This window comes from Micropterus dolomieu, linkage group LG03 (assembly GCF_021292245.1).
Source record: "Micropterus dolomieu isolate WLL.071019.BEF.003 ecotype Adirondacks linkage group LG03, ASM2129224v1, whole genome shotgun sequence".
In the NCBI taxonomy this organism is placed as follows: domain Eukaryota; kingdom Metazoa; phylum Chordata; class Actinopteri; order Centrarchiformes; family Centrarchidae; genus Micropterus; species Micropterus dolomieu.
The window spans coordinates 11164355-11177219 of NC_060152.1; the positions used below are offsets into that span (position 1 = coordinate 11164355).

At 45.8% G+C, this 12865-nt stretch overlaps 1 protein-coding gene across 2 annotated transcripts in view; it reads left to right on the forward strand.

The window, feature by feature from the left end:
* LOC123967648 (forkhead box protein O3-like) overlaps window positions 1–11324 on the forward strand; it is a 30345-nt gene extending 19021 nt beyond the window's left edge. The window contains exons 2-3 of one of the 2 annotated variants that reach the window (XM_046043818.1): window positions 7193–7761; window positions 7834–11324. In XM_046043818.1, the coding sequence (XP_045899774.1) occupies window positions 7193–7761; window positions 7834–8929 (1665 nt within the window). In that variant the 3' untranslated portion in view covers window positions 8930–11324. Of the gene's footprint in view, window positions 1–7192 lie in introns of both variants that reach the window. The other variant, XM_046043817.1, reaches the window with a different exon arrangement.
* Window positions 11325–12865: the final 1541 nt, after the last annotated feature.

Genomic DNA, 12865 nt, shown 5'->3' on the forward strand with positions numbered 1-12865 from the left:
CACAGTTACAGAGAGAATTGCCTCCATTCAGCCTTTAACTACCTAAGCTTCTGTGATTGAGATCCCTACCACTCTTCCAAGCAGGCCTCCTCATTCAAAACCATCTCTAACTCTTCTTTGTTTCCCATCCTCCTTTTTGTCCTGAATCCACCTCTTCTGCTCTCACCCCCCCCCCCCCCCCCCCCCCCCCCCCCCCCCCCCAAAACCCCTGCTTTTCTGCTTTTCATTCTAAGCATGCCATTATTCATCTTCATATAGGTGTACAAATAAGTGGGAGTCTATGGGCTGTGTGTGAATAAGTGGACGTCTGCATGCTGGAGTGCTGCATTTGGGTAGGCTTTCATGGGGAGCAGTGGTTGGTGTGGCGCACACTGATGGCTAATGAAGTTCCTCTGCACCTCATAGCCCTATTACACCACTGCCCCCTACCTCTACCCACTTCACCCCCCACCTCTTGCCTTGTTTCTCCCCGAGGGAGAGAGTTGGCAGGGAGCAATCCGGCTGCTATGGCAACAACAAGGAACCCTCCCTCTCCCACAGGTCTCCTTAGCAACTGGTAGCTTGGCATTGCGGTAATGAGTGTGCCCGGTGTGCCAGGCTTTGTGTCATGTTGGCATGTGTGTGCAGTGTATATGTGTGAGAGAGTGAGTGTGTGCCTAGGTGTGTGTGTGTTTGAGTATCATTTTGCCAGTTTAGGTGAGGAAAAAATGTGAAGCGTATTTTATTAAAATGCTACCAAACTGGCACCCGACTCACTGTACGTATATTTTCTTCTGTCTGGGTGTGTATGTTTGTGTGTTCTGCAATGTGTTTCTGTGTATTTGCATTACATTCTGTGATTGCGGTCATTCTTCTCTGTACTGTAAAATTGAAGCAATTAAAAAGACGATCTGATGAATTTTGCATGCCAAGTGCATAGCTGCCTAAGAGTTTCCTGCTCTGCTGAAATTAAATTAAATGCAGAGAATGACGTTTATTAAAGTGTGATCAGAGGTGTGCATTGACCTTTAGAATGTGGGAAATGAGATTCACATTGTTATGAATGAGATTATGTGGAGGCCGAGTGTGAAAAAAGCCTGGGCCTGCATTGATTCCATTGTTGGTTGACAGTTTCTTTGTATATAGCAGGGGGAGTTTTAATATAATCCAATCCACACTGTGCCTGGTGGCTATTAAATGGACTGATACACAAATATAGACACACAGGTGCTCACATAAATGCAGATTGACTTGTGCATGCTTGCACACATGCATATCTCGCTGATCTTGTAAAAAGAGCTGTAAAAGCCTCTCCAGAAACGTGTTGGTCTTTAACAAAAGCATGGCAAGCCCAGTGGAAAATGTTAGTTTGCTCCCTAGACGAGGTGTGAAGTGCGAGCAGGCGGCCGGCCCCACAGGTGGCCCAGCCCAAACACCTGTTGTGTGAATTCTCAGTGGGAGGGCGTGAGCTCTGCCTACCTTGCAGGTCCCAGTGGAAAAACCACACCCATGCTATACTGTGGCACGTGCTCATTCATGTGCCCACAGTCACTCTGTGGCTCCCCCGTTTTGTGCGTGGGCGTCAGACGTAATGCCCAGATTGTGTCCCTTTTGCGCCCACCGCAAACACTCTGTCCCTGGCATCAGGAGAGCGGATTTTCCGATCCCCTATCCGGGTCTCAGATGCTCTACTAATCTGTCAGCATCTATTTTTACCCACCAAAGCTGCGGCAGCCCTTTTCTATCCCACACCCTGCGACCCCGATGCCAACCCTTCCTTTGGCGCCAGGGTGGGCACGGCTGATGACTCGCCAGCCATTGGATGCAATTAGTGCACAGTCAGTCAGGAATCCCCTACCAACTCCATTACACCCCTCTCCACAACCACTTCCTGATCTGAGGCTACCAGACACACTACTACACACTTGCTTTCCATTTTAAGCCTTTTCATAAATGGCACTCCTGCAGTGTTGTGGAATAATAGGGTCGGATACAGAGTACCTTTCACAGTGCTTGAATCACTCTACTGTGCAAACTCAGTCTATTCAAGTACAATGGCAGCCAAGGGAATGCACATTTGAATTGTACCAGTTCAGATTTGGCGTTGAGATTAAGTGAAAGTTCTGTCTGTAAGGACAGCTATTGGTAAAAAGTCCTTGAGTTGCTCAGGCTCACTTTAGCCTTTTCTGAAATGATCCTATAAGAAACGAAACCCTGACGTTTTTGCCTTTTTCCTGTAAAGCGTATTTATTCAACAAGAAATTACAAATGCTGCCAATCCTCAGAGACCCCACAGTGATACACTGAGATAGATGCAATTCCTAATCCCAGGTTTATTTCTTCCCCAACAAGGGCTGTAATGTGCCTTGCATGCCAATGCAGTCGTGACCACTGCTGTGGAGGCGATGATGGCATGTGGCAGAGAAGTAACTGTTTCTCACCTCCTAATAAAAGAGACTCCTTTTTAATCTTTTCAATTTGATTGCATTCCAAAAACAGGCCTGTCTGCCCATCTGTCTCTCTTAAAGAAGCCTCCTAAAGGGATTTTAATCATCTGACTCTGGGCTTCTCAGGCAAATAGCTACATCTCTCTCGTTCTCTTTCCCTCCCTCTCTCTGTTACACACATACACACACACAAACAATTTCCAATTTTCTTTCTTGTACTCACTGTCATAGTCTCACTTGTCTTCTCTCACTCTCTGATATCGTCTCAGCGCTATTGTGCCATATCTGTGCAGCCATTAGGCCCTTCAGTCCCTCTTCAAGTCCCCCTCAGACACATAAAATTCCCCCTACCCTGTCCCTATTAATCCACATGGCTCTAAATTCTTTATTTCCCTTCAAAGGGACAACGCAAGCCGTGACATCAATCATGGAAAGCGAATATTTAGCCGGCGCTAATTTCCACCAATAGCCTGGAGACAGGCTTAGCTGACAAAACTCATTCCTGTGCTGAACAAAACTGCTTGTGTTGAAACCTCCCCTCCCCCTGATCCCTCCTGCCTTCTGCACAGGAAAAAACTGCATCACAATAAACACAGTTAGTGCTTCTGTTACTCCCCCTTGATTTGGGCTTATCAAATGAATGTGCACCATAGAGGGATACCCTTTGACAATACATAATGGCTCCATTCTGCATGAAATGGTTTGGTAATACCAGTCGAGTGTGGCAAACGGCTTTACCCAGTGCCACTACAAGAACAGCTGCTGTGTTCTTAGCTGGGCAAGCGCACCACGCTGCTTCACCCTTGAGGTTGTTTGAATCGGGTGAGTGGTTTCTTTTTGCTGGTTCCCAGACCCCACTCACAGACCATAGTTCCTCACTCAGTTCTGTTTGAATGAGTGCACATTTGCCACAAGATGGGTCCTATAAACCGTCTGACCCTCTGTGTGTGAGAATGTGTGTGGGTGTGTGAGCGGGAAAAACCCTGAGTGGGTTCTAATGGGAGTGTAATGGAGGGGGGCATTTTGAGGGCACCCCTTTGTGTGGCTTGGAGGGGCCCCTTGCGACACCTCTACATTTCCACCCCTTGCACCCAGGCCCCTCCATCTCCTACCCCACAGCACAGCTGCCCCCATGCTAGTCAGTCAGGTTATTTCAGATTAGCCAAAGATAACAACCCCTACCCCCAAACTACATCTACTCCCAATGCTAATACCTGACTGACATCTTGGAAATGGCACCAGAAGGCAACTTACAAACCTGTGGCTGTTAGACATTGTTGTGCGAACAGTGGGGATATGGTATATTGAGCACCCATATTGGCCTCAGAATGCAGGTGGATTGTGTAGTTAATCAGACCTTGATGTGTGCTAAGCCTCAGCACTGATAGCCATTAAAGTTCATTGATTCCCAACACAAAATAGCCCTCTCCAGTCCCTGAATCAAATTGAGTTTGCATGGAAGAAGGGAGGGGAACAGTAGAATGATTGATTGGTATTGTAAGACTTTCAAGAGCCAAATGAATGATTTTTAATGCGGTTATTAAGGATGAATACAAGGAACCCATTTCTGCTCATCAACACATATTGAGCAATAATCTGTTGGACCAGATTCACACAAGAAACTTCTGCGTCTGGTTGGAGCCCCTCTGTTCCTTCCTTAAGCCAGTGAAAAACCGACTTACTGCTTTGTCCACCTGTTTGTGTCTTTTAATTTGAGGACAAAGAGGGCTATCCTGCTTCTTGGTGTTTATTGTCTAAATATCTAAACTAGCTATCTGGATTTATTGGTCTTAATGAGAGTTGAACCCAAGCAGATTGTTTTCCGGCAACCAAGAGAACCTTGTTCACCTTAATTGGCGTTGATTGGTCCATAAGCTGTTACCCTTATCCTCTTTTACTTTATGTGCTATTAGGCCAAATTAACCCATTTCGGCCTGATGTCGTTGTTTGTAGACTGATGACAAGGGTGGATGTCCCTGATAACACAACAAACAAGTCACACCACTACTTATGACTCTGTCTGTTCTTTTCAGTATTATGGGGCCAGGCAGTGCATCTCCCTGCATAAGCGCAGCCACTGGTTCATTCATTATTTAGAGCCCTCTCCACTAGGCCCATTGTATTAAAGGGGTATGATTTGAATAGGAAGCAGTTTCCTGGACCCAGGCGTGTGATGTGTGTGTTCCTCTCTGTCATTGTATGTTTCTGTGGGCTTCATCTGTCTGCCTCAGCAAGCCAGAGGGCTGAAAGAGAATTTCCATTTTATGAATATTTAATACATAATAAAGTTTTCAATTTTATTCTATTCAACCCGTAGGGGTGAAAATGTGGCAACGCCAACCCTCAAGGACAGAACACAGAGTAAAGGTAGCTGATTTGATGGAAGCATCAAAGATACAATTAACATCAGCTCACTACCTCAGAAATCATATACTAAAATGCAGACACACAAATATTAGGAATAGTTTAACACTATATCCTCTAAGGGTTTTATAGTGTTCTTATTTCCCACATCTCAAACTTCCCTTATGATGTATTGCTATTGGATCATAGCATATGCGGGCTGCCCGCTGTGTCCATGGCGACCTGGCATGGCTCTGTGTGAGACACCCAGCTGGGAGTGCCCCTGAATCAACTTGGGATTAGCCCAGGATTGTCTGGGATTACTCGGGGATGGAGTGGGATTAGCAGTGACTGCTTGTTTCGGGGGCGTGAGGGCCATAGGCTGGCCAAATTGCCCCTGACTCAGACTCAGGAAACAGGAGGCGGACAAACCACACCCACAGTGGAACCACCTGCAACCTGAGCTATTCTTAGATTCTAAAACTCGCACACACAAATGGGATGACAGAGAAAAACCTGTGGTGGAAAACTACACAACAGGAAGCCAGCAGCTAGTGATGATGATGATGATGCCATGGCTGGACACTGTCCGAAATCTCTCAAATCTCTCTAGCAGGTGGATTCATCAGATAAAGAGGGTTTGGGATGATGACAAATCCCTCCAAGTTCAATGGGGCTGCTCCTCCCTCATACAGGGATAAATCGCGATTTGAATCAGACAGGTCACACAGAGTTGCAGCATGAAGTGGTTCAGCTCTCTGAAAGATGCCCCATTTACAACCGGATGTGGTGGAATAGCATGAAAGCTTACATATGTTTTAATTCAGGCATGCACAAGACTTGATGGGGTTGATTTGGAGTGGTATGATAGGTGGATGATCCAGCCAGGGTGAGACAGGGAGTTGGCGCGGCACGTAGAGAAGCCGTCAGAAGCAGGCAGCGGGCATCCCCTGCGGACCTGCACTGCCGAGATGAAAGGATGTTTAGTGTTGGAGCAGCAGCATCAAACAACCGCCTCCTCTTGCATCCTTTACCCCATCCCCCACTCTCCCTCCATCTCTCTCTCTCACTCTCTTGACTCTCACCACAATATGATATGTTTCTACCATTGCACGTTTACCCGGTTGCCATGGTTACCCAATGCCGGAGGTGTCACAGCGAGATAACCCAAGGAGGCATTCACAGATCACCTGAATTCAGCTTGCCTCCCATTTACGTATTCTTGGCTGCAAGTTGATTTATTTGTTTCCCTGCCGTGCCATTCAGTGTGAATACAAATAATATGCAACACAATGGAGATAGTGGAAGTGTGAGTACCCCTCAATCTGAAACAATCTATTGTACCAGTATATTCCTAAACCACAGGAGGTGCTTTTGATTTGATATTTTCCTGCTTAGGCGTCAAAATGCCTCACGCACGACAAAGACCAGAATTGCAACGACAGACTCTGTTGCACATCAGGAACCTTCAGCGTTCAACCACCCCTGAGATGTAAATGATGAAAAAAAAAAAAACTCAGTTAGTGACTGTACATGCCATTTTAGAGTATAATGGTTATAATTATAATTGGTGACAAACTGTATAATTGAAGGCAAAGACATTAGAAGCAGAAGTGAAAAATAACTGACAAAATTATAAAGAAGTGTGTGAAATAAGAAAAAGGTATATCAAGACAGAAGTCGCAGTATTTATATAACTTGTCACAAAAGAGAAAAAGGGATCGTGACAAAGACAGAACAAGAGAGGAAAAGGGAAATAGGCAGTGAAGGTAGATGTCGAAGGGTGGGATACATCCATTAGCCTTCCTTGCTCCTGGCTCAATCTTCCAATACATCTACCCATTCAAGCTGCGAGAGCGAAAGAGACAGGGCTGGCACTAAGCCATACTGGCACCGACTTCAAACATACAGTACGCCCAACCACAGCAGCTTACATCAGCTGGGCTGAAAGGAGAAGTAGAGGAGGACAGATGGATTGATAGAAATGAAAGTGGGAGGATTGATGTACATAAGGAGAGTGTCTCAGGTCGTTTCAGGTTGGTTGAGGCTGACAGGGTCTTGCTCCATGTCAGCTGTAGCTGTCCTTCGAACATGTTTGTGTTATTGAATGTGCTTTCAATTTGACTTTTGTTGACACTGATTGCATAGAGGGTTGCGTATCTACTTGTGTGTTTTGTATTAGACATGACCTGATAGTTTGGTCATTTTTTTATGACTCAGCATGTATGGACTGAATGATATATAAGCAGTTGTGATAGTTGTGGTTGTGCTACATTGTTGATTTTATTTTTTTAAATAAAAAGTTATGTTCCTCCTGGAACATTTTATATGATTTTTTCACCTCATTGTGTAAAATAATGTGATATAAATTGCAATTTAATTTGATTTCTCTCTAACCATGTATCTCTCTCATCTCTCTGCAGAACTCCATCCGACACAATCTATCCCTCCACACACGTTTTATCAGGGTGCAGAATGAGGGAACAGGGAAGAGTTCTTGGTGGATGCTGAACCCAGATGGAGGGAAGATGGGCAAGGCCCCCCGCCGGCGAGCAGTCTCCATGGACAACAGCACCAAATACCTAAAAAGCAAAGGCCGCGTCAGAGGCAAGAGAGTCGGCCGTCCTGGGATAGGAGCAAGCTCTGTGGTGGGGCTCCAGGGCTCCCCTGATCATGGCAGCCCACCACGGAAAGGCCTCCCAGGAGTTGGAGGTGCAGCTGTTACAGATGGAGAGTTTGACGCTTGGACAGACCTCCATTCCAGGGCTAGTTCATCAGCCTCCACCCTGAGTGGGCGTCTGTCACCCATCCTCGCAGAGGGAGAGCCAGAGGAACCAGAGGAGGGTGGCCTGTCGTGTGCCACTTCTCCACACCTCTACCCCTCACCAACCAGTGCTCGCTCTCCATCCATGGGAGCAGGGAATCGCTGTCCTCCGCTGGAGCAGTTGCCTCAGCTGGCTAACCTGACAGGTGCCATCAGTCTGGATGAGCAGCTAATGGAGGATGGTTATCATCACCATCACCCGCACCAGCATCAACACCAGCAGCATCCGGCTGTTGGCAGACATAAGCACCAAACCCCTGTCTACCACTACAGCTCTGGAGTGAAGGGGCAGAGCCCCTACGGTGCAGGTGTCTATGGTGCAACAGGCATGGGGATGCTGTGCCACCACTCACCCATGCAGACCATTCAGGAGAACAAGCCAGCCAGTTTCTCTGGAACCATGCGGGCGTACTCCAGCACCAATGCCCTACAGAGTCTGCTAACGGGGGGTCCAGCTGGGCAACAATACTGTTCCAAGGACATGATGCTGGGACAGGAGAGGGAAAGCCATCCTATGATGGGTCAAGCTAGTAATGGAGTAGGCTCCAACCATCACAGCCATCACCCTGGCCATCACAATGGCCAAGGTGGTGGCTGTCACAGCTCAGCTGGAGGGGGAGGGAGACACAACTCAGCTCATAGCCATAACAGAACTCACAGCCATACTCATAGTCACAACAATGTAACCAACCACAACCACAACTCACCTCACAGCCTCACTCACAACAGCCACAACCTCAGCCAGAGCCATAACCACACACCGCCCCGAGCTGCGGCCCTGACCCCACAAGGCAACAGCAATCAGCTGCAGACCTACAACCACAAAGCTCCCTACCTGTACAGCCCCCCATCACATGCCCACCTCCCTGCCTCCACCACTCTCCCCCCAAATCCAGCAGGTATGCTTGGCATGCCCCAGGACTCCTGCCATGTGGCCACCGCCCCACACCCGCACCCCCGTCACAACCATTACCCCGACCTACTACACCAAGGCATGACTAATGGACCCTACCACCATGGCCAGGGGATGGGGAATGGAAGTGTTGGTAGCAACTACCATGGCTATCACCAACCTCACCCCCATGAGAGACTACCAGCTGACCTGGACATTGACATGTTCCACGGTAGCTTGGACTGCGATGTTGAGTCCATACTCCTCCATGACATTATGGACTCTGGGGAGGAGATGGACTTTAACTTTGACTGCTCCCTTGCCCAGGGGGTGGGCATAGGCATGGGTATGGGCATGGGTGTGACAATGGGCATGGGGATGGGAATGAGTGGTCTGGCTGGTCCACAGCAAGCCCATAGCAACCAGAGCTGGGTGCCAGGCTGAGGTCTAGGACAACACATCCTACCCTCTGAAACAACTACCCTGTCCATGAAGCACTGTGCTCAACTGTGACATTCCTGACTTGACACAGAGGCTATAGGAATAACACTCCCGTCTCTCTTTGTTGTCTTGACAATTCTCTCCTCTTTTGTCCCCCCCCCCAGAGATCTAGTCCATGTCACGTTAGGTTTTTCTTCATATCAGCTATACTGTGATGACAATCTCTCAGCTGTGCTAGCCCAACATTGCTTCTCATCTACCATGAGAACTGAACTCTCAATGCACTTTATTGCAAGTGGGACACATCTCACAGTGTAACACGTTCACAGAGCAGCTCAGGCAGAGTGTGGCATGTTTTGTAAGGTGGCTGCAGCCTTTGACGGCAACAAATGAGGAAATCATAAGCTCCGATGATGAAGTGTCAAATTTTGGCATTGAATTAAAATTGGACTTGTCATTGACAGTGGTGAGGACAATATTGTTCTGTAGCAAAAAATAGTTGCTTTATGATTAGATCCTTGCTTTTTCAAATTCATTGTTAGCACAAAGCTTTAGACATTGGCTGTTCTTCATCACTCACCTTACCACATTTAAACTATGAATTATTACAATATTGTTGATGGAACCCTGATTAGACACTGATCTGAAATGTATTTATACAATAAATTTAAATAGAACTCTGATGTGAAACCAGTTTTCCATTTTAATGATAATTCTCCTCAGATCAGGTCTTACATTAGCAGTCCCGTTTACATTTATAGCTTCATGCATTTAGTCCTTGGTGCTTTGACTTTTCTCTTGGATATAACACTTTGTTCATGCCCTTCTGCCATTGGTTAGAGAATATTGTCACTACATCATTAAATGGATTCTATCATTACCGGCCAGCATGCAATTTGGTGTATTAAAATGTCGTATCCCCTTGTCTCACCTGGGCTTCTCGTGCCAGTTACACTCTCTCTCTCTCTCTCTCTCTCTCTCTCTCTCTCTCTCTCTCTCTGCCTGCCAGTGGAGACAAAGTGACCATTCCTCACACCAAGCCATTAATGTGGCTTGATTGAAATTCAGCATCTTGCTTTTAATCTCCAAAGTGATGCGGCAGCGATGCGTCATTATTGAGAGTCTAACGGGTTGTCCTCTCATCTCTCACCCTGGTCGTCCGGGCCGCAGCTTGCCTCTCCAACTTAATGCGCCGAGAAAGTGAGACAAAACTGTGATTAACGCCAAGTCACTCTGCCTGCTGTCCTGCTCTGAGAAGGGCCAATGTCACTGTCCGCTTGCTTGCTCACAGAGGGTACAAAAAGGAAAAGATGGAGACAAGGATAGAACAAAAGTCTGTTGTTGCAGTGGGATCAATCATCAGCCTCAGTTTCCATGCTCTTCAGGTGTGTGTGTCTGAAAACAGGTAGTGTTCGTATTGTAAATCCTCTCCATTATCTGTATTTTGTGTTCCTCTGTTCCCATGTTTTCAGTGCTTATACCCTGAGCTTCAAATACTCATTTAAGGAGAAAACAATCAGCCAATCTGAGTGGCATCAGTCTATGTCAAACAGGGTTGTAATGCCCTACAGCCATCCCCATCCACTTTTTGCGTGTTTATTCTGTTGTCTTGTAGTTGATGTTGTTGTATTGTTGAAATTCTAAGGACCAACGAGGACAGCGCTGAAATATTCATAATGTAAGGGTGGAATTCAATGGTGAAATGATGTTGGTATGACCTTCCTATGCTCCAACCGTGCACCCCTCCCACATGAGCTCTGCTCAATTGTCTCTGTTTGTGAATGGCGGAGTCTGAAGCTTGTTTCTCACTGGCCTTGGGAGAGAAAAAAAGAGGACAACCCCATTCTCTAGTTCCCTTAAGGAGACTCTCTGCACTTGGTCTGTACCTAGTACGGCACACAAATAAAATGAGGGGGGTGGGGGTTATTATTATACAGCCAAAGGTCAAGCACGGCACAGACTATCAGACCCATTATTGAGGTAAATACCTTTATTTCAGGGCTTTTAGCCGCGCTGGTTCCAGTTAATCTCCATGTGGAAAATGCATGGAATTTTCTAAGCAAATGGGCCTCACAAAGCAGTTCAGTTATAACCTATGCTACATTTAGCAATGCCGTGCTATTGGAAAGAGAGCTATATATGATGTCTAATTTTCTTATATTTATTTATGAAAGAGATTGGTCTTTGTCACTCTTAAATGTGGTAGTTGTTTGAGTCAACTCCTATCCCCTTCTTCTTTTTTTCTCAGTTTTTTAAGATATCACTCTCCCTTTGCCCCTTTTACTGACTTTTATTTTGTATAAAATCTATATATTAAGAATACTGTATAATAGTTTTTAAAATCTTAAAATAATATCAGTTTTGTTGTCCATTTCTTTTTTAAGAGAATGTATCTCATCATCTGGTGACTGTTAAATAAATTAAATTAAAACAAAGACTGTATTTTGTGGAATTTGTGTGAAAATGAGCATGAAGATAGATTTGTTATTTCATGAAAACATGAGAGAGAGAGAGTGTTTCTGACAGACAAAACAAGGACAGCCAGCCAGCCAGACAGAGTTGGCAGGATTGGAGTAATAGGTGTGTGTGTGTGTGTGTGTGTGTCGTAAGGCTTGTTATGGCCCATGAAGCGGTATAGGTTGGCCACAGCTGTCCTGTTCCCATTGGAGGCGTTTTCACAAGAGGAGTTTGCAGCACTACAGCGCCTTTCTGCCAGGCCCCAAGGGAAAACCCCGCCTCTACACTCGCTCAGACATGAGCACACACACATGCACAGACACACACCACATATGTACATTCACACGCATACATTTGACAATGCCACAAATTCACACATTTACACAAAGAAGCACTGCACAGTTATGAAACCAGACGCACCAACACACACGCTCAAACAGACATTTCTCACTTAGATGTACAGTTTTTAATTGACTCCACTTGGCAAAGCCTCTCTGCAGGGAAAGAAGTGAGAAGTAGAGGGAAAGAGAAACATATAGGTGTGGACGGAAAAGCAAGGCAGAACATATGTAAAGCTAAAGATGCCTCACACAAAAACGCACAATTAGAAAGTGCTTTTGTAAATATTTTTAGAGGTCTGATGAGCTCAAACATGGTCCACTAACTTTCTAAAGTGTTTCATAATTTCACAATTAGACCAAACTGAGTGTGACTGAGTGTAACTGAGAGCCTGGCATACATCCAAAGTCTCACTCTCACCCTGCCTATCTCCTGAGAGAGATAGAGGTTGAGGTAGACAGGAAGGCAGTCCAGTCCAGGTGCTGTGCCTCAGGGAGGGTCTGCTGTTCTGTTCCTCATTATCAGAGAGAGAGAAGCTGTGTTCCAGTGTCATTATTCATCCACTCAAGCATCTGGGAGCAGATCCGTCCTTACTTGGCCCAGTGATATCGTTGTAGAGACCGCCCTTGGAGCTAAAGGCTGGCTGGGGACAATGCTAACTGCTAACAGACAGACCCACCCAGGCAAGGCTCCAGGGTAGTGATGTCCTTGAGTGCATATGAGGATTCAGCGGTTCTCACTTTCTTTCTTTTGCCGAGCTGCAAAGTGAAACTGCTATATCTTCAAAATTCAATTGTTCATACAAATGATTAATTCATCAGTATTGAAGGGTGGAATTTGATGTAATGCCTCCAGAATGATTGTCAAGGCCTTTTCGCAGCTACTGCAGCCACTGTAAAAAATAAATTGTTCAATCACCATATCAAGGTAAACAAAAACTGCAAGGTCAAACAACTACTTTATAATCTTTACATATAATCAAGACCTTTAAAATGTAACTAAGCTCCACTGATGCATTAACAAACTAGGCTTGTCCTGAAAACAGTTAAAAGTTTAAAATCAAGTCTGACGCTAAGATGTACCCAGTAACCAGGCACAAAGGTTAGTGTAATATGATCATGGGTTTAGACTGATGAACACAGA